Source organism: Lytechinus variegatus, chromosome 18 (assembly GCF_018143015.1).
Source record: "Lytechinus variegatus isolate NC3 chromosome 18, Lvar_3.0, whole genome shotgun sequence".
Lineage (NCBI taxonomy): Eukaryota > Metazoa > Echinodermata > Echinoidea > Temnopleuroida > Toxopneustidae > Lytechinus > Lytechinus variegatus.
Window position 1 is genome coordinate 17,056,916 of NC_054757.1, and position 26,127 is coordinate 17,083,042.

The 26,127-nt window shown below is 36.4% G+C and overlaps 1 protein-coding gene across 2 annotated transcripts; it reads right to left on the reverse strand.

Annotated features, from left to right (window-relative positions):
* Positions 1-833: 833 nt before the first annotated feature.
* On the reverse strand, positions 834-26,127 carry LOC121432108 (choline O-acetyltransferase-like). Of its 2 annotated transcripts, none has more exons than XM_041629966.1 (14): positions 26,004-26,127; positions 19,378-19,766; positions 13,645-13,839; positions 12,081-12,253; positions 11,316-11,496; positions 10,711-10,885; positions 9,636-9,832; positions 9,155-9,255; positions 7,249-7,383; positions 6,040-6,162; positions 4,585-4,723; positions 3,470-3,532; positions 2,417-2,554; positions 834-1,403 (listed from the first exon to the last, which is right to left on the reverse strand). In XM_041629966.1, the coding sequence occupies exons 2-14, from the start codon at positions 19,459-19,461 to the stop codon at positions 1,161-1,163; spliced, it is 1,947 nt and encodes a 648-aa protein (XP_041485900.1). In that variant the 5' UTR covers positions 19,462-19,766; positions 26,004-26,127; the 3' UTR covers positions 834-1,160. The 2 variants fall into 2 exon arrangements, with proteins under 2 accessions (XP_041485900.1, XP_041485899.1); XM_041629965.1 differs by having other exon boundaries at positions 25,891-26,127.

Consider the following 26,127-nt stretch of genomic DNA (forward strand, 5'->3'; position numbering starts at 1 on the left):
AATTCGATTTCAAATACAGTACGTCAAAGAGCTTTCAGTTGCCAAAGATGTCGTATATTGATGCGTTATAAGAACGTCTAACCGAGGACTCGAGACTAGGTCACATCTGGATATTTAAGCCAGCGCATACCGACATTGTGTACGTTTGCCCAGCCATTTTCTTGATAACAGGAAATTATATGAAGGTCACGGCGTACAATAGCTTTTGCGCGTCGGCATACGCTGGCTAAGACATTCAGGTGTAACAGCGCCTTAAATGAGAATGAAACCCTTAGCATGTATGAAAGTTAAGAAAAAAATAAAAACGCAACGAACAAAAATCAATGAAAGTTTGAGAACAATTGGTCAAACAATAAGTTTTTGAAAGCTTTTGAACGTCGAAATCACTAATGCTGTGGAGATCCTACCATTGGCAATGCGACCAAGATTTGTGATGAATTGAATTACAACACTTCCATTTATACACTGGAAATATTACCCAAATCATCTATTCATGCTCATTCTTAGCCTCTATTACATGTCCAAGTCCTCCCATCAAGGAAACCCTGGGGCCGATTGCACGAAATGGTCTTTCCAAGGACCGTCTTTCGTGTCGTACATCTTTTATGATACGCTATAAGCGGGGTGATTCTGAAATTTATGATAAAGAATTGAATTCGTAAGCTTGCTTTTAAATCAAATTTTATACAATTTCATGATATATCACATCATTTTATAAACAAATGTTTTGTTTATTTTAATGGACGAATGAAATATTTTTGCAGATGATTTATTTAAAATGCGTTTCACATGGCGCATCATAAAAGATGGGCGACACGAAAGACGGTCCTTGCAAAGACCCTTTCGTGCAATCGGCCCCTGATCTATGAATAAATTTCATAACATGAATTTAAATAATATTGGTATTCGAAATTGTCAGAGAGTATGACATCACTCATGTTCTTCGCGTTCCCAATAGGATGATGTCCACATCATTAGTGATCTCAACATTTAAAACCTTATAACGTTTTAAAATATTTTTTTATTTTTTTCTCAAACTTTCATTGATTTGTTTCTTTGATATTTTTATGTCATGGTATCACACAAGCTAACTTGTTCCAAGGGTAACATTCCCTTTGAATCTTCGGCCGATTCTACCCAGGGCTCGTCATCCCCTTGGTCTACCCTTTCATGTAACCGTTGGAGTTGTTGTTGGTGGTCGGCTTGGTCCCCGTGCAGAGCTCGTGCATATCGATGAGCGTTTGGTAAAGCTTTGCGCGGAAGACGTGTGAGTCGGTTGAAGGACAAGACTTGAACGAGGCTATGGCGAACAGTATATAGTCCTCGTGTGGGTTGTACGAGGCGCCGTAACCATCTGGGACCACGGGCCCGTAGCACATGAATGTATCTAGTTTGGTTAGAACCTGTAACGGAGAAGAGACATATTAGACATGATAGTGTTGAATGATTATGCTAAATATGATTCTTGCAAGGAGAATTCCGTCAAGTAAGGTGGCATGTCATAATCTGACGTTGACCATCAAAATGTGTTTTCCTCATTCTTTGCATCAGCGTATGATGTCAACGGCATGTACGCCATTAGCACTGACCAAGTCAAGAGAGGAATGTCAAGCGCTGGCGTCCACGTGCCATTTTTTTTTCGAAAGTTCCAGTAAGCTAGAAACAGTAAATACCATTATTAATACTTGTTCAAACTTTCAAATCTCTGTCAACCACACACCCTTCTTGCACATCTTCAGGATGCGTGATAGCTCAGTCGGTAGAGCTGAGGTGGCCCCGGTTCTATTCACGCTTGGTGCGCTAGTGCACTTTGGTAGGACATTTATCCTCATTACCTTGTCCATCAGAGAGGACTTTACGCCTCCGTTCCACTGATTGCTTGCTCTGAATACAAGCATACACGTTTTCTTTATCAGGTAAATAATTATATGAATAAAAACTCAACTTCACTCTTTAAGTTCAGCAACAGAGAAACCCCCAATTCTCTTCGTTCTACATATGCTCCTTCCTATGTCATTCCAAATCTACAATAAAACTTGACCTCAATGTATTCAAACAATTGTATATGGACATCTTTAAATATGCAAATGCCAGTTGTTCAAACGGCAGTAAAATTATAATGATAGATACATTTATTTTGCGCTTAATACAATTTGTTTCTAAGCGCTCCACATTGCAATTGTTATTACCCCGGTCATCGGATCCTGGCATGCCCGCACACAAATGTATGCGATTTGTCCACTCCCTGGGGAGCATTCTAACCTGGGTGGCCAGTGGCAAAGTGTGGATTTGCGTCTTGCCAAAGGACGCTAGGTCGCGGTGAGATTCGAACACACAACCCTCTGATTGCAAGGCGAGAGTCCGAATCACTAAACCACGACACTTCCACAAAATGAAGAACGAGAGTCTAACTCACCTGACTGGTTGAGAGACAAAACCTATTGCTGATTTCGTAAGCTTCATCCGCGAAAAGATCCGGTAAGGGCATGTCCATCTCCTTGCTAACTTCTCTCAGGCATAGAAGATGACAGTCGAAGCCTTGCCCGGTGATTGTCTATCGTATAAAAAATATCATTATTATTATGAGTTGATCTGAATCAAATTTATTTACCGTATTTCCCGATTCACATGACATAAAAATAAAACTTAACAATAGCAAATGAGATATTCGTATGAGTGAGAAATGAGTACTTAGCGAGTCGGAAGTAGGTGAAATGTCAGGCATGTTAGAGGATTTATTTGACATGAAATATCTCTTACAGGGGCTGATCAAGAAATTACCGAGGGATTGGAAACCAAGACTCCCTGTTTCAAAGTCCGGAGACTACATGTATTTACAGGTCCCCACCGCTCCTCATAATACGTTACACATTCCATTCTCACGATTTGTATGGATAGACAAATATGTATTGACATTTATTTCAACATATTACAGTATGATTTTTAATCAATCAATCAACCAACCAACCAACCATCCAACCATCCAACCAACCAACAAACCAACTAACCAACTAACCATCTAAGTACCAACCAAGTACCAACCAACCAAACAACCAACCAACCAACCAACCAATCAATCAATCAATCAACCAATCAACCAACCAACCAATCAATCAATCAATCAATCCATCATCGAAGTGAACTATTCCTCATTAAGGGAAATATTTAGCAAACAACCAAGTACCAACCAACCAAGTACCAACCAACCAACCAACCAAACAAACAATCAACCAACCAATCAATCAATCAATCAATCAACCAACCAATCCATCATCGAAGTGAACTATTCCTCATTAAGGGAAATATTTAGCAAACGCCCCGTTGAATGATATGCGTGTACGTTATCGCCTACTTTAACTTATTATTGAATGTCTTATGTCATATCCGTGGCCCAAAATATCCTTAATTAATCTCCAAGGAAATGTTTTGGATATGGTTCGTAATAAAACAAGAAAACAACTAAAAATACCTGTAAACATGTCTCGGTCTGTGCCCTTATGGCTTCTCTCATTAGAAACTTCTTTTCCTCTATCTAAAGTTAGAAACAGAATGAAAATAAATGTGAATAATGCCTTCAATTATATTTATAGTGCGCCCCAAAACACAATGAGAGATTTGCAGTTATTTTCCGCCCTTTCACACGGTAAAAGACCCCGTAATTTGAATGATGATTCCAGTGAAAAATAAGGCTAATGACGAATTTTTAGCACGTGTGAAACCAAACTAGAATCACGAACGCTAATCACAACCACGAATTCAACTTTAAGTTTCACTCAAATTACGGCACGAGTTTTCCATGTGAAAGGTCCAATGATTCTAAAGACGAATTGCAATTATCATTACAATGATTCAAGATTTACGTGTGAAAAGACCCCTTTTATTCAGATATCAGTAACCGGCTTCTTAGTTTTGTCAGATATTTGAAAACAACATGCAAAAATCTTAATCTTAAGTTCTATGCATTTCTTGATATATGTTTTAATATCCTGGAACAAAAACTTTTATGAGTAAAATCGCAAGATTTATCCAGTAAAACATACCATTTGATATCCATCATATCATACTTCTCTCTATACTAATGAATTAAAATGCTGATATATGCATTTTGAAAAGAAATCAAAACTTGAAATAGGATTTAAGTGGACCTCACCGTCCATGATGAAATGAGGATTACACATTCCCTGTACTGCCCTAGATAAAAAATTACTCGAACTAAAACAAAACAACCTTGGCAGTTTCTGGCTTTTTATCGATCTATATAATTAATGATATATTGATCATTTCTATTCATTCAGTATGATTATCAACATTATAACAATATAATAATCCCCGAACCAATGAGCTACTCCATAACTTTATAGAACATGAAATGTGCATAAAACAACATTTTTTGGGGTTTGTACATAAGTATGTTGGTAATCTTGACAGTTCCAATGCTTGATATTCCATTTTAATCATGCAGCTGATAATACTAGAGAGAACAACGAGATAATAAGATGCATTTGATTTATTATGGCTTCCATATGACGTAATTGTACTCGGCATGGAATACATTAAGAGGTAACTTCAATTCCCTTTTCTTACGTTTGCTTCTCTCTCTCCTTTAATTGCTCTGACGAACTCTAAGGCTTCTGGTGAAGCAGCGCGGATGTTGTCGACCCTACCTTCTTGAAACCGACGGGTTGAACCGCTTTCGTACGTACTCGTTAGACGTCCGTATATTCTTCAAGAGCAAAATGAAGATATTCTTAATCAGATCATACATATTCTAGACATCATTGTTCAAAGAACATAATGTAAACCATCAAAATGGTAAGAATGCAACTGTTTCATGGGATTAGTTACAATATTTCAACTTTTTATTTGCCCCATCGGTCATATATTTACACAAATTTATAGAAGGCTGTGGGTGTTTATGTGAAATGTGAGGGATTTCTTGAGTTTGTGTGTGAGTGTGTGTGTGAGAGGTGAGCAATTTGTTGAGTGGGGAAGGGTGCGGGTGTTTATGTGAAATGTGAGGGATTTGTTGGGTGTGGAAGGGTGTTGGTGTTTATGTGAGATGTGAGGGATTGGTTGAGTGTGGAAGGGTGCGGGTGTTTTTATGAAATATGAGCGATTTGTTTGAAGAGGAAGGTTGTTGGTGTCTACATAAGAGGTAAGTGATTTGTTGAGTGAGGAAGAGTGTTGGTGTTTATTTGCATGAAATGTGGGGGATTTGTTGGGTGAGGAAGGGTGTAGGTGTTTAGGTGAGATGTGAGAGATTTGTTGGGTGTCGAATGGTTTTGGTGCTTATGTGAGATGTGAGGGATTTGTTGAGTGAGGAAAGGTGTAGGTGTTTATGTGAGGGATTTGTTGGGTGTGGAAGGGTATTGGTGTTTATGTGAGATGTATGGGATTTGTTGGGTGTGGAAGGGTGTAGGTGTTTATGTGAGATGTGAGGGATTTGTTGAGTGTGGAAGGGTGTGGGTGTTTATGTGAGATGTGGGGATCTGTTGAGTGTGGAAGGGTGTGGTGTTTATTTGAGATGCGAGGGATTTGTTGAGTGGGGGAAGGGTTTGGGTGTTTACAGCATGTGAGATGTGAGGTATTTGTTGAGTGAGGAAGGGTGTGGGTGTTTATGTGAGATGTGAGGGATTGGTTTGGTGAGGAACACTATGGGTGTGAGATGTTTGTGTGAGAGTGAGCGATTTGTTGGCTGAGGAACGGTATTGCTGTTTATATGAATGATCTGTTGGATGAGGAGAGTATGGAAGTGAGCGTTTAAACGAGATGTGAGCGATGTGCTGGATTGAGAGGGGTGTGCATGTGGTGTGCTTAAGTGGTAGGATCCAATTGATCATGTCCAAAATGTTTCATGTTTAGTATTTTTCATCAAAATTGTTTGTAATTGTATCGTTGCTTTTCACCAACGCTTAGATATTAAAAAAATCCAGTTTATTACCCTTTAGAGAAAAAAAAGAGTCTTCTTCTCTTCATGAATATGAAATCACAAGTCGATTATATGACTTTCATAACATACATATTGTATCCCGTTCGTACCTGTAATATGTTAGTTGCAGCGCTAGTTGTACAAAGGCATCTGGACTCATGTTCTGGGATTTGGGAAAGTTTTTCCCGAACTGGGTGAACCGTAGTAGCTTGACGTCAGCATCGTTGACAGCACTAAGAAAATTGGGAATGACCGATCAGAAAAAAAATGTTAAGATAATATTGTAAAATTAACGAGACATTCATGGCAAGGTATTGTGATATAGTCTGATAATTTTTAAGGCAGAACATCAAAATGTATACTAACTATTTACATATATGAGGGAATACTGTTCTCCTATTGCAACCAACAGTCGATTTACAATCGATATCACAAAATAACAGTTATAAAGCAAATAAGAGAATATAATTGATAAGTCCTTATATACCAACATCAAATACTAATAATAAACGTTCACTATAATGAATCCATTGCATGAAAAATTCAAATTAGAAGAGAACCACGACTAAGAAATAGTAAAATATCAAACCCCAATCGTTCTATGGTACGGGAAATCATATATATCCAGTGGATACATGCATGCACTTTGTATGGAGGATCTATTAGCATAAGATAAAGCGGCGTTGTAAGTGTTTTGTTGTGAAATCATATTTTTCATTTTTTTAGGTCAGATTCTAAGAGGGATCTATGAGATTGGGTTGGGCCTAATCTTATTGGTGAAAATTCTATGATTTCTGAATGTTGGTAACATAAGTTGCTTAGAAATTTGCAACACAACAGGGAACTCTACATCGCTGCTTCATCTGCAAAATTTCATTTTTTTTTTTTGTTGGGCATGTTTTATCAATCGAAGTTAAAGTCTAATACGACAGTTACAAAAAGAAATGAAATTATCAATGAAAGAATGATAATAATATTGACAATTTAGAGTGTTTTGTTCATTCCTGTTTTAAAACACATGCGAAAATACCAATTATCATCTACATATTGATAAATTCAAAGCAATTGATATATAATTCAAAACGAAATAGCTTTCTACATTAAATGCTTTGAAGACGAGTTCTGGGGCCCGTTGCAGAAAGAGATTTGATCAATTCAAATTTCAATTAAAAAAATCTTGCGCAACTTGATATTCATCCAATGAAGCACCCGTATTCAGGACTTGCGCTTGATATTTGGAGTTGCGTTTAAACGCAACTCTTTCTGCAACAGGCACTTTTGATTTCGAAGACCCACAATGATTGTCTATCATGACTTACTGTGTTATCTGGACCTTGGCTATTTCGATGTCTTGCATTAGAATGGGTGATATTTTCCAGTTGAGTTTTCGTGGATTCGGAAGCTCGCATATTGACTGTGCCCTTGTCAATTTTCGTTTGTGTGTTTCGGAGTCACTGCGAAAAAACCCACAGGACGATTGTTAAAAACAATAATTATAATTACGTCATAAGAGGAGTGTATATATCATTAATAACAATAACAACTACAACTACAACAACAACAACAGCAATAATAATAATAATGATAATGATAATGATAATAATATTGATAATAATAATGATACGACGTTGCTTGTATAACGCATATTAAAAAAATTACATTATAAGAGGTGTATATCTAATAATAATAATGATTCGTTGCTTGTATAACGCACATTCGGATGGTGTTCTCATGGCTGTACCCCACCCCTGGAATTGTGAAAACTTACTTTTCACAAAAAATCAAAACATTCACCAGAAGTATGCACAAAACCCTTCAATTTCACTTTAAAAATGTAAAAGCGCCCCAACGACAAGCTTGGTCGTTTCGCTCCCTCACTTTCTTTTTTTTCCGAAAACGTTTACCCTTCTGCCCCCTCCCAGCAAAACACATTTTGCATACAGCCGTGGGTGTTGTCAAGAAGTGTTATACGGGTGATAAGCAAGCACCAATGTTTTTGTTTTATTGGAAGAAATAATATGATACCTGAATGATTAAAAAGTCTTAGATAATTCTGAAGGATAAAATACAAAGACCCCCCCAAAAAATAAAAATAAAATAAAATAAAAAATACATTCTCAATGACATAGGAAATACAACTGGGTTCTGATTAGTTGACTTTCAAAGGCCGGAACCCTCAAGTCCCGAACGGTGGTATTCTTGTAACTCACATGTTTTACCCATCTTAAGCCGAGGGCCCGTTAAAGTGTTTCAAAAGGACCATTTCGGTAAAATTCCCATTGTTGTAACTACTAGTGAAACCTTGGTTATGATGGGTTGTAGGGCATTACTGTCTCTGAGGTAGTAACCACAAAGGCAAAGCTATTATAATCATACGATGTACATGCTTTTATAGACTGTAAACTAAACAAATACTTTTTTAAATATATCAAAATTATTTTGCGAGAAGTTTACAATGGAAAAGTGAAAGTAAACATCAAGCAATTGCTTAAAGCTTAAAGAAAATGATAGTAAAACAATTATCTTTGTAATTATTGCATTTTGGTCAATATATAAAGTTATTTTGGAAAGGAAAAAATAAAAAATTGAAAAAAGAAGTTTTGTTTTGAAACATGTATTTATAAAAGAAATTTAAAAACGGATAGAAATATACAATATTGGTAGTAAAAATAACAAAGAAAAAGATGAACTGCCCAAGAACAATCTGTAACGTAGATATGATTTTGTTATTACTGTAATAATACTTGTATGTTTCATGATTTATAGTTAATTTTTTATTGTGTAATCTTTGATTTGAATGTAATTTACTGTGTAACCCCTTGATTTAGGAACCACTCCCCAGACCAAACAAGAAGATTAGTTAACAATGAAATGAACAGGATGCTGTTTCCTCTTCTTTACTCAACATTTATGCATGACAAAATACCAAAATATTCGTATAAACTAACTTCATTATTTTGTAATACATTTCAACTGATATCATATTTTGAAAGTTATGCTCTCTGAACGAATGGACAATCATTAATTGGTAAATGATTAGGCAGTAAGCATTGTTGGTATGATTCAAGTAAAAATGTGGTGATTTTTGTTAAAGGTTAATCGATATCACGAAAATACCAATATATGAGACTTTTCGAAGTGAACTACTTTTTCGGCTCTTTAAACCCCCTCCCCCCAAAAAGAGTCACTTTCTTTATTGTAACAATTTCCTGTGGACATACGTACATGTATTTCAGTAGATGCTCAACCAACTGTACGACAGCTACTCCTTCTGACGGGGAATGCTCGTAGTTCAGACCTGATTGGCCGTCGGTACCGATGATGAACTACAGATAAACATAGAAATTATCGATCATTTTAGGTCAATATTGTACTGCCTGTGTAATACAAAGAGAAAAAAAAACCGATATCGAACAATTCTTGAAAATTAATTTTATTCTTGAAGGCACAGTATTTTAGAAATGGTTGGATAATGTACGTGTTTTCACTTCATGAAAACTTGCAAGTATGTCGTTCGTCCACTGTCCAGGACAAAACTGCAGTTTTGATTCAACAAATCATGACAAAGACTTCCGGGTTGTGCGTTGTCATGAAGGGCATTTGAGAGTACGTTTCTATGTTCTTGAATCCGTCGTTTGGTGCAGAAGCTGAACCTCTCTATCATAACAACAATATCAGAGTCATGAAAATGAAATCCCGTACTTACCTGCATTGTCTTGTCAAACCACCTGTTCCCGGTGTTCTTATCGACCCCGCCACCGTGCAGCATATGGTGGCCAAGGGGCTCGTCGTCCGAGTCGATGGGCTTCCCGACCTCGGGTGGAGGGTAGTCCATCTGGTCGTCAAGGCAGAGGACGAATATACACCGCTCTATCATGTCCAGTGAATCACGATTCGTTGAATCTGAAGTTGAGGAAGAAGAAATGTTCGGAAAAAAGGTTCAAAATTGAAACTGGAGGGAAATTACCAATAGAGGGGCCCTTGTCATGAGGTTTTACAACTGTAACTTTACCACAATTGTAAGGACATGTGCCATGCATTTTTTTTTAAAATTTTTTATGGTGACATGACGACACAGTCACAATGATTATAACTTTTGATGAAGCGCCTGATTGAGCACCTATAAAGTTGGACACGTGCGCTATATACTAATACCCCAATTAATATTACAAATTGCCGACATAATCTGTAAGAAAATATGTACATGTACATGATTGTGTACTTTTACATATTTTGTATACATGTAAAATAGAACATGCTACGCTGGACAAAGATTTGCAATAAATAAAACAAATAACTAAAGTTTGATTGATTGACCAATTTCCTCTGCAATGTATCGACAAAGTAAGAAAAAAGTAAAACTGCGGATGTTCAGACTGACACCAATTGCTGTCCCTAGAGGACCACGCCCTGAACTGTTAACCCTAGAGATTGGACAAGACATAGAAAATGTGTACAAGTAACAGCCAAGGGTGTCGTGATAACACCAATACATGTTAAACTAGCATCAAGATGTTAACACCGGAGTAAATGGTGTGATCCTCCATGTACATCAACCCAACACCATACACTCTAAAAAATGTTAGGCAATATCCACACAACAATTGGTTAAAAGTTGATCCAATTCTGGGTAGTTTTAAACCAATAATCTGAGCTGTGGGTGAAAACTACACAGTATTGGTTGAAAACTACCCAGAGTTGGGTAATTCTTTTTAACCAATTGTTGTGTGGACAGTATGTTGCCCAACATTTTAAGGGTGTGGTTCTTGCTCCAAACATACCTTCTATTAATCTCGCCCTTGAACCAGCCCATGTTGGTCTGTCGGCGGTGGTTAAGAGACCCAACGGGACGGAGTCGGGATGTTCTTTGGCAGCATCTAGTATTCTTTTGAGTTGACTTATGAGATCTTGGTCGCTTAGTCGTTTGAAGTTGATTATGACGTCTAAGACAAAAAACTGTAGCAAAAGATATAAAGACCGTTTTTATGATACCAATATTACGATATGTGTAAAGGCACTTAGATAAAACACACCGGACGGGGTATACATAAATTCTCAATGAAAAATCATCACAAAAATTTCCATTTAGGACGATAGAGTTGAGCGCGTGTACATTATAAATATTACCTGATAATCTTTCTTTAAGGAAACAACATATTTTTCATAATTGAATTAGCAACAACAACAACAATAACAACAACCAAAATTGCATCTGAATTCTGATATCCAATTTACGTGTATCTTAGAAATCTACTTGTACACCAACACAGAAATATTACAGACTTTTGGTTTGTTTCTTCTTTTTTTCTTTAGCGTTCAAAATAAAACGTTTATATAAAAGCTGAGTTTGCAAACTGATTCTCATTCATGTCGAAGTGATAGTTACCTGGTTTTTACATATGACAATGATGTGTTCCGGTTCGGGCATGAGACTGCTACCCGGCGAGACTAATTCATCCTTGAAAAGACCGGGTACCCGGTAGGATGAGAATAGTCGGTAGTACTGCTCCATACAAAGCGGTTGACCTGGTTTGTTGTGCCTGGCCCGGTCGACGGGTAACGCTCGCCTGGGCATATTACACGAGAGAAGATGAAGGATATGCAAGTTAGGGTAACGTAAGGGGAAAAGTAAGTAATTCGCTTTCGTAGCCAGTGGAATTTAACATTTTTAGTATTATAATGAAACTAAACTTTTGCAGTTTGCAGTGATGTGCAAGGGAACGTAGAAACCAATAAAAAGGAAAAAAAATGCTTCTTTCCTTGTGAAACTATTTCGATATCATAAAAACGATATAAAGTGACAATTACACATTCTTTTACAAGAACGTTGGTGTAGGAGCGAGTGTGACAAACGATAAAGAAATTTGTATTTTGGGGGGGGGGAGTCATACAATCGAACCTGGTATTGGCCATAATAATGAACTCTGCAACATTTTTTTTATATCTGACTTGTGATCATTGTGACTGTGTTCATTTTTTCAGCTAAGATTAATGATTTCGCAAAGTTAGGTTTATGTTGATATACCAGAGCTAGTTATACGTTGATATAGAGGCAGTAAAACCTTAATTTTAAAGAGTAATGTTTGCTGCAAGTACATCCATTTAGCTTAACTTGAACGGACCCTGCATGGGTCGGATTGACTATACTTACGCATCAATAACAACCTTGTAGTCCAAAATACCGGATATTAGTTTGGCGGCAAACCGTAACCTTTGACCCTCATCTTTGAAGTGTTGTTTGGGAAAGACCATACCAGGATTGCTGTTGATAGGCAAGGCGTACCGAACTTTCAGGTACATGTCATCTAACCAATAGTCATAAGTCTGTAATGGGAAATTTGGGAAAGTAATCATCAATCCTACGAGAAAGAAAGAAATAAACTTTTTTTTTCGAAATGTATACTATGATAAACATTAATGTCCCACATTTAGAACAAAAAGATATATAGGCCAGTGTGATATAATTCGAGAGTCATTATCCATTTCCGATAAAAAAACTCTAAAAAGCATTTTTTTTTCTAAATTGCTTCTCCGAGAAAGAAAAAAAAAAGAAAGATGGAAAACCCCATGTCCCCCATTTTAAACCTATATGAAGAAACAACACATGAAAGTGAATTATAATATCGTACATTCTATACATGAACCCTCTTTATTATTGTGGTATTAGGCAAATCATTTCAAGATTTTGTGAGAAATCATGTGGAGCATTTCGGAATCATATAAGGATTAAATAGATTCTTAACTTCGAATTCGTCAGTTTTTATTTAAACTTCAAGATATACGCCTCCTACTCCCTTTACAAGTTCATCACAGTTTGACGTTTATAATGGGTAACTGACACGCGCTCAATCTTCTCCGTCAAGATTCTTGCTCATGTTGTTCCAAAATGATATTACGATTTTTGGTATTCATGCCTCCCTGGTTAGTTCCATAAATTAAATGTTCACATGGTGACTTCTGAGGGCGGATATTCATGTCCACCCATCCTCTCCATTGATGAATCATTTCATTACTGGGACAAATATACTTTGAGTATCCCTTTTCCAGACTAACGGTTACCATTTCTCTACCTTTTTTTTACACGCTTGCCACTTTTTGACGTACAATATCAGGTCCTCCCTCACCTTAAATGCAAGCATGCCCGGCCTTAAAACCCCCATTCCCAACTTGCCAGTCGTTCTTGAGCGTATCACTTTGACCCCTTTTCAGACCCCCCTTCCTAAGCCCTCATTTTAGGAGTTCCCAAGACCCCAAATCATGTAAAATACCAGTTCAGACCTTGAGGCCACACACTACTGCCGCTTCGAGATCCGAGTGCCTCCAGGTCCTCACCAACTGGGGGAGGCTGGGGGTGCTTGCAAAAATATTAAATTTAATTGTAACAATTTTCTGTCCCTCTCTGGTCCAAGGATTAGATCGTGGACCCACCAACGTTACAACAATGGGTGATTACAAGTTCAGTGTTGACCTATCGGTCTCGGTGCATGTTGGGTCAATTGTTACATGAGTATAGCACCAAACACAGAATGGAGATGGTCCCGAAAAGTCACTATCTAGGTGTTGGGCTATCCATACTGTGATCGGCATTATTTTGTGTAAATGTAGAATAGGTTATGGAAATAGGAAACACAATTCAAATTGTGCTTCCAACACCATCAACAAAACCAACACTTAACACCGAACTTGAAATCACCCTCTCGGATCAAGGTACCTACCCAGTTAGTTTTTGATTCTCTTATTTCGAGTATCTTCTTCTGCAGTACCTCCCCTTCTCCCCCTGGCTTGAGGAACTTGTTGACGAGTGCCGTGGTTCGTTCATGCTGATCCCTGGAGACGAGAGGTATCAGACATTTCAGATATTTCTCGAGACTCTGGCGAAGAGGCGGCACCGGGAGCGTCGGCAGGGGTTTCTGGAGAAACAAATGGCAGAAGACGGCGCTCAAGTAATTCAAGAGGCATTAAAGCGAATTATAGTTGAGTATCATCTATCAATATCACGAAAGTGTAATAAAAACGATACCATGATGATATAGTTGTTTTCTTTCTTTTTTTTAATTTTTTTTTTATTCTGGCTTTTGTGTACTAATTTTCATTTCAACTTTGAAGGATATGAAATCGAGCCAAGTTCTCGATAAGTGGAAGGAGTTGCGGTAAACACTGATTTCATTAGAAAGTCGGTAAAACCAATTTACCGGTAATTATCAATAATTATAATGGGAGATCTACATTTGGTACAGTAACAATGACTGAAGTTTTTGAAAACATAATGTCTAAACTAAACAAAAAACACGAAACACGAAACACTAAACAGATGCATGCGCGAAGTTATATATATATATTAAAAAAAGACCCGACATCGTGATGGAATTTAAGTCGACATATGAAAAGTTTATGTCAACATGGCTAGACACGTTATCTCGTCAAGTCAACATATGTAAAGTTGTATGCCAACATTATCTCGCCAAGTCGACAAATGAAAATTCGTATGCCAACATGGCAAGATACATTGCCTCACCAAGTCGACACAATGAAAAGTTGTATGTCAAAAGCGTGATAACGTATGTCATCATATTGACCTACAACTTTCCATATGTCAACTTTTATCGCTGTGTTGGCATAAAGACGTTATTATGTCAACATGTACATGTATAATAATTTGTCTCGACATCTCGTTAAGTCGATGACACCTTAGAGCATCCGTAACCAACTGTGAGTGGTTATTTTGAACAATCCTTTTAATGAATGGAAGAAGTAACTCGCGTGTTGAACATTGTTATACAATAGGTGGTTCAGAATCTTGTTCTGAAGGCCTATACTAATCACTTCCGGAAAGGGATGGGTTCCGTTCAGGGTTTTATTTCACGAAGGGGGCATTTTAAGATGGCTCCCATAATAAGGCTCCTCTTCATCAGGGCCCTGTCTTACAAGAGTTACGATTGGTCCCATCAATCGCAACTATGGACAGCCCGCAAAGTCAACATATAAGAAGCATGTTTTTTTTTTAATTCTAGATATGAATGTATATCCATAAATTCATTGATATCTTGACAATTTGGTGTTATCTCCTTTGTATATAAAGGACATCTCGCAAATTTCCTGTAGAAAAAAATTAAGACACAGAGGGATTTCCATAGACTTACGATTGATTGGATCAATCGTAACTCTTTGTAAGACGGGGCCCTGGTCCGTCAGTCATTGTCAGTCTTACATGTTGTACGGTGCTGCTCTTAGGAATCCCTATCATTACCACTTTGCGCTCTCACCTACACCGACAAATGAGCCGCCTTGGACATTTTTTTTAAATGTAGACTTTAGATATCAGAGCTATAATCATCGATAATCTCGAATGAAATCATACCCATGCTGTCTTTGAAAATTGTGATGATTGGATTAGGCAGTTTAGGCGTTGTATCCTACGCATTGTGCCTCCATTGAATAGTCCGTACATGTTCATAATTAGCGGTTTCATTCGGAGAAGTAAAAAGGCTGAAGACTTGGGAAAATTGCTGAAAATAAGAAGAGACACTTATTTTTTCCATTTATTTTTCAAAGAGATATTAGTGCTACCATTCTCCCAAGATTAGGATTTTTCCCTGATCAAAAACCCTGTGATGGACCTCAAGGCATGCAATGGACTGTAGTGCATAACAACTCAGGAAAGGGGTGACAGTGTTATGTGTCTTATCTTATAACGATTGCCTCTTTGACACGAGTGCGCAATTCTTTTTTCTTCTTTTTTAGCGGAAATAGCCGAAACAATTGCAACCCCGATGCGACTGTACAAACAAAATTTTATAACATAATCTTTTTAATATTGGCGAAAATTGTGAAGGCTTACTATAAACCAGAGGGGAGAAAATAGTTCATAAAATATCTTGCAATGAAGCTGGTCTCTATATTCCTCAAGCATTCTCTCTAGAAATGACTAGTAGCAAAGATAAACAATCGTAATGAAATAACTTAGTGGAAGTCTCTCATTCAATATTAGAGTTGCAATGTACTTTCAAAACAGAGATAAATTTCATTATCCTCTAATTTACATCAACAATGTTCCTTTTAACGAAATTTTCTTTCTTACTGGTTTGGAAGTAATGGTGAACTCTATTCTAAATGTAACGTATTTGTTCTCTTCGATTCCACTTCAGAAAGAGACAACGAAATTCAATTTTCCACCAGGAATTCTGAAAGGCAATTTGATTTTTCCAATGAATTTCATTGAACGAGCCTAATTAAGCGCGCTAATTTTGGCGCCCCACTCAACGCTCACGCAGCGTGCGTGCTTCTTGCTTCATGTAAACAAGAGTCGTGCGTATCGTATTGATCAGAAATACAAAGTGTAACGGATATAGGTATTGATTACCAAGCCTCTTTCATTGCAAGAAGCCCCCTTTGTTTTTCACTTGAAATATATATTTACCCATATATCAACATAATCTATCTATCTATCTACCCACCTACTTTTCTACGGTTTTATATATCAACCTAGTTTCTTTTTTTCTAAGTCTCACTGTTTATAGAGTAAGCGACATGAATGTCTTGTTTTACTATTATTTGTTATCGCTCATATTATCATCATTATTGCTATTGCTAGTAATATTACTACTTCTACTACTACTACTACTACCGCTGCTGCTGCAGCTACTACTTTTACTACTGCCACTATTATTGCTATTATGTTTTTATAATTATCATTATTAAATGATAAAACTAAGTTATCTTTAAAGACTGCACGAAATAGGTCTTTGAATCTTCGCCTGTTGAACAACCACCTCTCTCTGATCATAGTAACTTTGACTATCATATTCTTTGGAATTCCTGGAAATGAACGAAAGTTAAATAACAATTGCTGCGATCTGTTCATCAGTTACCAATATATCCAATATTGCCGTTCCATTTCTGTCTTCCGCATGGTGTAACACGCCTCCGTGTAGCGTCTAAGATAAATAATTCAAAATTGATTTTTCTCGCTTATCGTAAATGCCATTACGGTGTTAGGTGGAAAGAAATGATATGGCGTGAGATTATTTTTCCTTGAAACGTCAAGATGGCTGTCATTGGTTTGGGTTATGAGATGAAAATCAAGGATTTTCGCCCCCGCGGGCTTGCCTGCCATCGCAATGTCAGGCAGTGCCTGGGGCGATTCCGGCGCTGAACCGCGCACCTAGACGACTCCAATTAACAGCAGTTCGAGTGAGTACTTGAGACCGGAATAAGATGCCGGCCGGAATTGGGTGGCCGAATTTCATTTCAAGTCGGATGAAAATAAAATGAAAGTAAAAATGCACTATCGGATTACGATTGATATTTATACTAGCAAATGAGACGGCGTTATTAGCCCGAGCGGCGTGCCTTATTTTTCATCGCAAAGTTCGCTGAAGGAAAAAGATACATGGGATAAGCTTGCGTTTCATATTCGGAATCGTCCAACCCAATAAAAATTGGAGATGTTTGTAATGTATTATTTTATCACGATTTCAAAGTTATTTTTCAGCAAGGCCGTGAACAGTACACAATGAAATTACAAAATGATAACAACCAAAGCATGATACAAGCAACCATGAAGTAATGCACTAATTACAAAAGAGAATGGAAATAAACAAATATGAAAAGTACAGGGACGTTTTAGCAAAGTTATATACGAATTCAAGAATGTAGGTTAGTTAATTATACATGCAGGGGGTCAGAGAAAGGGTAATGATTACGAAAGCGACATGAGACGTGCTAAATGCTAATTTGGGAGCATGGTTTTAAAAAAAAGCACCAAACTTTCCCAAGTGTTTTAGAAGGTCAACAGCTTCATTGTTTTTCCACAAGACATGCTATTGAAAATCTAAACTTTATGCAGAAATATGCTTATTTAGAGCAGTATTTCAATGAGATAAAGAATATTATGATAAGGCATAAGAAAATCATGAACTTTTTCTATATCGTTGTCAGATCAAAGTCCTCAAATTTCCTCAAGAAAATTTTAATGAAGATCAAATCCTCATGCAGAAATATCCCTATTTATTGAAATTACTATAGTGATTTATGCATAAAACGATATTCCAATGGGATAAACAATATAACAATGCAAATATGGAATAAAGTAATTGCATATCTCTGCTAGATCAGTGCCTTCACATTTCCGTCCAGAGCATTCTACTAAAAATTAAATCTTCATTAACAGAGAATGGTTACACTAAATAATTTCCTCGTCCAATATGCATTGTTGAAACAAATGCAACATTATATAACATACACTTCCATCATCTTCTGTCGATAGCTGTCATGAACTTGCATAAATATTATGTACATGTACGTGTAATTTTGATATGATTTGCATAAAGTACCATTGAGTGTTGATTCCTCGTCAACAAGTCATCAATTTAATGGAATCCTATCTAAAACTAATGCTTTATTCAAAAGTGACCAATAGCAAAATAAATCCTTGTTTTTTAATGCTATAATATAGATTTGTATTTCAACACAACCAATTAGCATATTATTTGCGTGCAATTTTCATTTTCAATAGAACTTCATGGAATCTTGTTTGCCATTGATGCCTTATCTAGAAATGACCATTATGCCAAAAAGTAGGGCATTTATCATTGGCATTTATCATTGAGATATATGAATGGTTAAGAGGCCGTTGAAAGAGCAAATGATAGAATATAATACAAAATTATTAATAACTCACTTACAATGAACAAACATGCATCACAACGCTTGATAAAACTAATGAACAAACTAAAAAGAGAAACAAGAGTTAACATGGTTAATTACAAAGGGAGGCTGTATACATATTTCACAATTAACTACACTGTACATTAAAACAATGGCGTTATGGGCCGCTGATAAAATACATGAAGAGTTGTCGCCTAAGCATTTCATAGTACTTAAGTCGACATCATAATTTACAAATTTAATATTAAGTCATCATAGGTATCGGTGGATATATTTCTGACATCGATTTCGGATACAGAGTAAAGATTCGAATGGCATTTTAAAATAGAATATGTACATATTTGACAAAATAACCCAGATGAATAAAAGAAAATGACATTATATTGCAAAGGGAAATTAATTATCATTGAAGAGAAGAGAAAACAGAGCGACAAAAAGTTGATTATTTTTAAACAATTGAGGTAAGGATAGCATCTAAAAGACAGGGTGAGTGGGAAAATAGCAATGTGGATATCAAGAGACCATTAACACTGCTTAAAGTGAACGGACAAATTATCAAAGGAATTGACATTACTGTATTTGTCCTTTTGCTACTCTGTGTCAGAAAGCGTACAATTTTTAAACTAGATATATTTCACCTCTATTAATCGAAACGATTTCATACAAAAAATCAAATCAGAGCTCATTTCCCCCTTTTTTATTTGTAAAATAGACTGAAAATGAGGTTAGAATTTAGTTTAAGAACTTATTTTATTGTGGATGATTAGTGAATCTATACTCACCAGGTGTATGGGGTTTGTTATGTCATCATCGATCTCTCCGTTGGCGACATAGTGAGAGTGATGACGGTTAGGCATGTGGTTCATGTATGACGGAGTGGCCGGTGAAGATCTACTACAGAGAGACAGGGGTAATAGCAGGTGGGTGTGGCCTGGTAGTATGCACCCCTGAGCGTTGCTCGGTGGTGGTAAGGGCGTGGTTCGTCCAATGGCCTGTCGGTATGTTGTCGAGCAGTTGACGATGAATGAGCAGGTGCGTTCGGATACCCTCAGACGGATGCAATGAGGGATGCGCCTCAGTTTGTGAAGTAGAAGCAAACCTCGTATGCGGGTAGGTGGATAATGTTATCTGCTGAAAACGTTGTGACGATCGGACGTTCGCATCATTGAAACTGTAGAATGAGATAGGAAGATGAGGTAACGCCATAAAATTACGCTTTCAATAGCCTTACGTGAATTTCACCGTTACATTTTCCCAGTTTGCATTCGCATTTGCATTTGAAAAAAAAAACCGTGATAAATGTGATATAGACTTAAATGAAAGGAGAAATGGGAAGCTTGAAGAAATAATAATAATAATAAGAACAACAACAACAAGAAAAGAGGAGGAGTGGGTGGAAGATGAAAGAGAAGAAGACTAGGAGGATGAAAATGAAAAGAATAAAACAAAAATAAGCATAAAATGAAAAAGAAAGGGAAAAAGGAGTAAAAGAAGAAAGAAGAAAAAGGTTAAAGAAGAAGTAGAAGAGGGCGTAAGCAAACAGATTCATTTCCAATCATCATGATCCTTAGACCACAATTTGTTTAGACAAAAAAAAAAACAATTGTCTCGCATATCAACATTCAGACACCTTTATAGAATATTCAAAATTTCTGATGTGCAGTCGGTAATAATGCCATACAAAACTCATGACGGACACTATGATTTATGGTTCGCAGAGAATAGATTATCTTAATTAGAGTTGTGTCACGCGAACAGGGAATACAAGCCACGATTGCTAATTACTGGATCGCTTGTGTCCTCGCATACAAAGTATTGATAAATTGATTCAGACTTACGCATGCTAGACAAGGCCTTCTGTTATTATCGATGGGAATATTTTAAGTACACATATACTAAAACATATTGAAACATATATACGAACCCTTACAGCTCATTCAAATGGCCTATCATGGATAATACCCACTTCTCTATTCAGACGTCATAGTTTTACTTTTACCGGCTTTTATTACTACACTTCTATTACAGCACCATACATTAACATAAAGGGGGAATCAACGAAATTTAGACCATTTTTGTCCCGCGTAATACAACCTCGATATAAATTGTAATGAAAAGAGTTATTTGTATTTACCAGGACTAGAACCTATTTGATAGAATAATGTTTTTCTCAGAAAGAATTTAGAACCCCCTTTCTGAATCTTTTAAGAAACTTCGAAGGTTCCAAAATGTTGGACACGTACAGGTTCTCATCATTTATGTTTGCTTTAAAAGTGTAGGCTTGCTCAATTAAATGTCTGTACACACCTGATGTAAGTTGTCTCTACGAAGAAAAATGATGATTTATAAGCTTATATACCTTCCTTTGTTTCATATGGCTACAAAAGTCATTAATAACTTATTGCACCATCGTTTTAAACACGTAAGGCAATGTCAGTTTACAAGAGGAACGAGAAAATTAACTAAAAATAAATAGTTGATTCAATGAATAATATTCAAATATGCAAACTTATTCGTCACTCTACAAATAAATATATGAAGTCATTAAGAAAAAAAAAATAATCATTTCAATTCGATTTGTAAAACAAGCTGGGTAGTTGTCATTTTCTATCAGAGCTATCTGAAATGCTACGCCCTTCAATCTTTAAGTAAAACCTTGAGCGTAGAGCAAAGCAATGATCACTTTGTCATTGGGATGAATTACAACTAATTTGTAGATTATGTTACTATACTTCTAAATTATATTACTATACTTCTAAATTATATATATACTGTAGATATATAAACATTTAATTTGGTGAAATAGCGATCTAGTATGACTAAACAGGGTGACACTCCAAAGACAGAGTACCCATCCTTTACTGACCTATGTCTGTATATTACCCTAGTCTTACAGTGTTACAATGACGTGCGTCGCAACGGTATTGTGATATTACAAGGGGGGGGGGGGGCAAAGTAACATTCTCATCACTAGAGTAGGGAAATAGAGGTATTATTAACACGTAGTTATAGGGTGAAGAACATTTTTGGGGGTTATTTTCGTTTTCATATTTCTTGTTCTTGCTTCTTTTTCTGCAATATATGAATGAGCGATCTAGTATGACTAAACAGGGTGACACCCCAAAGACAGAGTACCCATCCTTTACGGACCTATGTCTGTATATTACCCTAGTCTATTCAGTGTGCGTCGCAACGGTATTGTGATATTACAAGGGGGGGGGGCAAAGTAACATTCATATCACTAGAGTAAGCAAATAGAGGTAGAAACACGTAGTTATAGGGTTAAGAACATTTATTTGGGTTATTTTTTTCATATTTCGTTTTCTTGCTTTTTCTGCAATTTTAGTAATCACGTTAGGAAGAGGACCCATGCAACTAACTGTAACTCACCCTTTTATTCCAATGTTGATATCTATATGGTTATGAATAATGCTAGCATCCCATGTTCATGGTGCTCTCTCTTTCTTGTACTCTCACTCTAACTTTCAAGGATTTAGATTCAAACCTTGTGTATTTGAATTAAAAGCTAACAGATTTTCATTCAACATCAACATAATTGAATCTTTATTCTATTGCATAAAACCTTGTAGTTGTACGCCATTTCCCTTCATACCAGATAGAGGTATTCAGTTTTTCATTCATTTTGAAGCTAAAAATAACACAAAAGAATTCGAATTTCTCTCTGAATTACAAGTGAAATACAATGTATGACTTCTACCAGCCTATTCTGACGACGTTTCTACTCTGTACATAATATCAAACGAATAGATAACGAGCCTAATTCAATTTGACAACGATCCTCATCACTATACGTTGCTATGTGAATGCTGAATTGGTTCTTCCTCTTCCAAAGATACTTTATAAAACAGTTCGTCGATCATCTGATATGAATAATAAGAATTGATATATGGTTTGAAGGATTAATAATTTTGAATGATAGGATGTGTGTTAAGAATTTTTTTAAACTGCTAGATTGGTTTCAAGGATCAGAGGCAAGTACGGAGAACAGGAATGAAATATGAAAAAAAGAAAGGGGATGTTCCAATAGGGTTTCCATTTTCCGATCTATGCTCTACGTTAAAGATAAAATTGGAATACTTTTGGTATTTTGAAGCTGAACAGGTGTCCACTTGACATGCTTGATGAAGGCGGGAGAATGAGGTTTCTGTCAGGTTATATGCATGATTGATGCTTATCGAATTGATGCGTGTGTGTGCGTTTAAATGTGCGAGTGACGGATTTTAGCATTTACTTTCCGAGGATGGAAAACGAGGACACACACATAACTTTACATTTGGAACGAGGACGTACAGTGCACGTCGGTACCCGGGAAGGTATTGTGTAAAGTGGTGTAATCAATAAGTCCTCGATTTACAACGTCGTTAAAGATGTCCTCGGTTGTTATAGTAGCATTTCATGATTCTCTGTGTACGAGATTCCTATACTGACAAGATGTCTTCGGATACCCAGTGATAAGACTTTCTTAATATAATCTCTTCAAATTCCACAATAATTGTTTTGTTGGGTGTGTGTTTGTGATTAATATCTCTTGGCATTCATGAGAGAAATTGGTAACAGCTTGAATTGCGATAAAAGATGTCGACATGATGAGATCCGGGATCTTGTCATCTGATTATATATTCTAAAATATGTCGACATGATGAGATCCAGGATCTCGTCATCTGGTCTTTTCGCTTGCAAGATGTCGACTTCCCAAATAATTATCTCAACATCTGGGTGGCACTTTGAAGCTCCCATATTTGTGACTTAAATCCTACATTTAATAGAATGTCTGTAATACATATGGGGTGTGCTGCTGGTTCGATTCTCTCTCAGATTTTTAGATCGAGATTCTGCCTCGTTTTCCTTAACATGCAGATAATGAATAAAATACAAATAAATGATAAATAACGACTAAAACACACATAAGTGACCAATTACTTTACACAAACAACTAAGAAATAACAATTTGTTTGTGTAATACAATAATACAAACAAATTAAATCAGAAAACATCGTATTTATATACATTCCTTTGTTACATTTCACCTAAAACTACAAAGAAAAGTTCATAAATGGATCGAATTTAGTTGTTGATCCTTTTCTTGGGACACTCTGTGATCTCGTACTGCAGTCAATCCAATTACATGTGGTCTAATTCTTCTGCCAAAAGTGAATTTTAATTCAGCTGACAACGAGTTAATCTAAAAGCATACATATATAATATCTCCTTTCCCCCATGTAAGATATATCGCATTTTCAAGGACTTCATGGTTGTGAGACCTATATGAATTGTGTCTGAACATAATAGTTTTAATCGTAAGTTACGACTTAGTACATTTTATATAATAATTAAAATACTCATACGAACGACGCGCTATAAATGAATTCAAAGGCCTTGGAATACCAATTATAGACATATCGCATTTGTATATTCAGCACACAGTCATTACCAGTTTGCGCATTATATTTGTTTAATGTAATATGATATTAACGTGCTGCTGATTTTGACTTGCACAATCATCTTTTCTTGTACTGAATTACATCAGCTCAAGCGGTGTATTGCAAGGATGTATACAATATAACTGATCACATACTACGGTTACTGTACACGTAGGAAACCATACCCTATCCATCCCATCATCCATTATGCGTTATCACTACATTGGCACTTCATTCAATGGTAAAGTGCAAACCGTCTAATAAACATAATTATCCATCTTAAGACATTCGATTTCATGAGAATTTGCCATTTAGTGTTGTTAATGGAAGAGATACGAAAAGTCCCGAAGAAGAACCGACAACAACCGATCGACCTCCCATCTTATATAAAGGAAACTAGGAAATTACCAAGTTTACATTCTACGTCACCTGCATCAAACTTTATAAGTCAATTCTATCATGAGTAGCCACAGAAAATTTCACAATATTTTTCATGTAACTGTCACAACAACTTCTTTAGCAAAGAACTGTATTTTTTACAAAGGACAACAAGTTACCATTTTCTGTTAAATCTAGTCCATCATTAAATGATTTTAAAAGGAGATATAAAACCCAACTTCTCAATGAATATTCAAATAATATATGATCAGTTTTTTTTGTTCCCTCTTTTATGTTCAATGATTATATCTGGTATTCAGTATTACATCATGTATTTTGATATATCATATATATTCAGTTTCCTGATTCTGTAAAGGTGGCCGCGCTAATAAGGCTTTCCCTTGCTAGTTGCCTCCTCATTCATTTATAAATCATGTAAACTCTTCTTGTTAGTAAACTGTTTCCAGATTTTTATAATTGTAATATCTGCAATTTTCCATGTAATTTATGTAAACTTTGTATGTGCCTTGTATTTGTTTTTATGATGAATGAAATAAATGCTATCAATCAATCAATCAAAAACAATGATTAAATACACTAGTATGAAGACATGAGAGCACCATACACCGTTTAAACGAATACACAACACCTGCACTAACACCAACACAATTTTCCCTTCAAACCAGTGCGAAGACATGAGAGCACCATACATCGTTTAAACGCATACACAACACCTGCACTAACACTAACACAATTTTCCCTCCACACCAGTGTGAAGACAAAGAGTATCATTTAACCCTTTCAACACGTGCAATACATGCATCAACACCAACACTGTACCCCCATCGAGTATCATCACCACTAATCCACTGTTAGCATCACCAACACAAGTATTAGCCTTTCAGATTTCTGCATCGTTACTACAATTTTTCTGAGATGCTTTACTTATATCATGCTATTGCTAATGGATTTGCAAAAATGGATATAGAAAATAATTGCTAGCACCTTCAATAACACCATCATAAGTGGCGCCGCCAACACACTCTAAAAACAAATCAGTCAAAAATGACTGATTCGTAGGGTCAGCTGGGAGCAACTGTTATTCTAGTCATATTTGACTATTTTCTAGTCATATTTTACTAGAAAAGAGTTATTTCTGACTAGAATATATGTCAGAAATGTGAATATCAGTGATTGCCATATCAGTTGCTCCCAGCTGACTACTAGTCTAGTCAATTTGACTGATTTGTTTTAAGAGTGCAGTTCTTAAACCACCGATACCACAGCGCCTTTGATCATAATCGCCGGCGCCAATTCAGCTTTACGATCATAATCACCACCGTCCACAACCAACAGCACAGCGGCCCCTGTATCGCTCGGAAATTCCTCACCTTTCTGAAAACTGTTAAAGGATGGCGTCTGTTTTAGTCAACCTTCATGTCTTACTGAGTTGGGGGTTAAAATAAGCTTACGTACCTTAATTTCCTTTTATGTTGCCACCGATGAAATTGGAAACCTTTACCCCACATTCAGTTGAAAAAAATGACCATTATTCGTTTGAAAATACAGGAAAAGTCAATGATAATTACTTGTTCTCAAGAGTCGCTGTTATCCATGTGAAAATAAAAAAAGAAACATGCTCCAACTTATCTGTTACGATTAAAAAAAGTGTTATCAATTTAACACACCACTGGCTGAGCTAACGCTACTCTC

Coding starts and splice junctions, on each gene's coding strand:
- LOC121432108 (XM_041629966.1), bottom strand. CDS start 19,461: ATGAACCACATGCCTAACCGTCATCACTCTCACTATGTCGCCAACGGA. Junction 11,497..12,080: donor TACAAGGTTGTTATTGATGC/GTAAGTATAGTC, acceptor TAATATGCCCAG/GCGAGCGTTACCCGTCGACC. Junction 9,256..9,635: donor GGTTTGACAAGACAATGCAG/GTAAGTACGGGA, acceptor GTTTATCTGTAG/TTCATCATCGGTACCGACGG.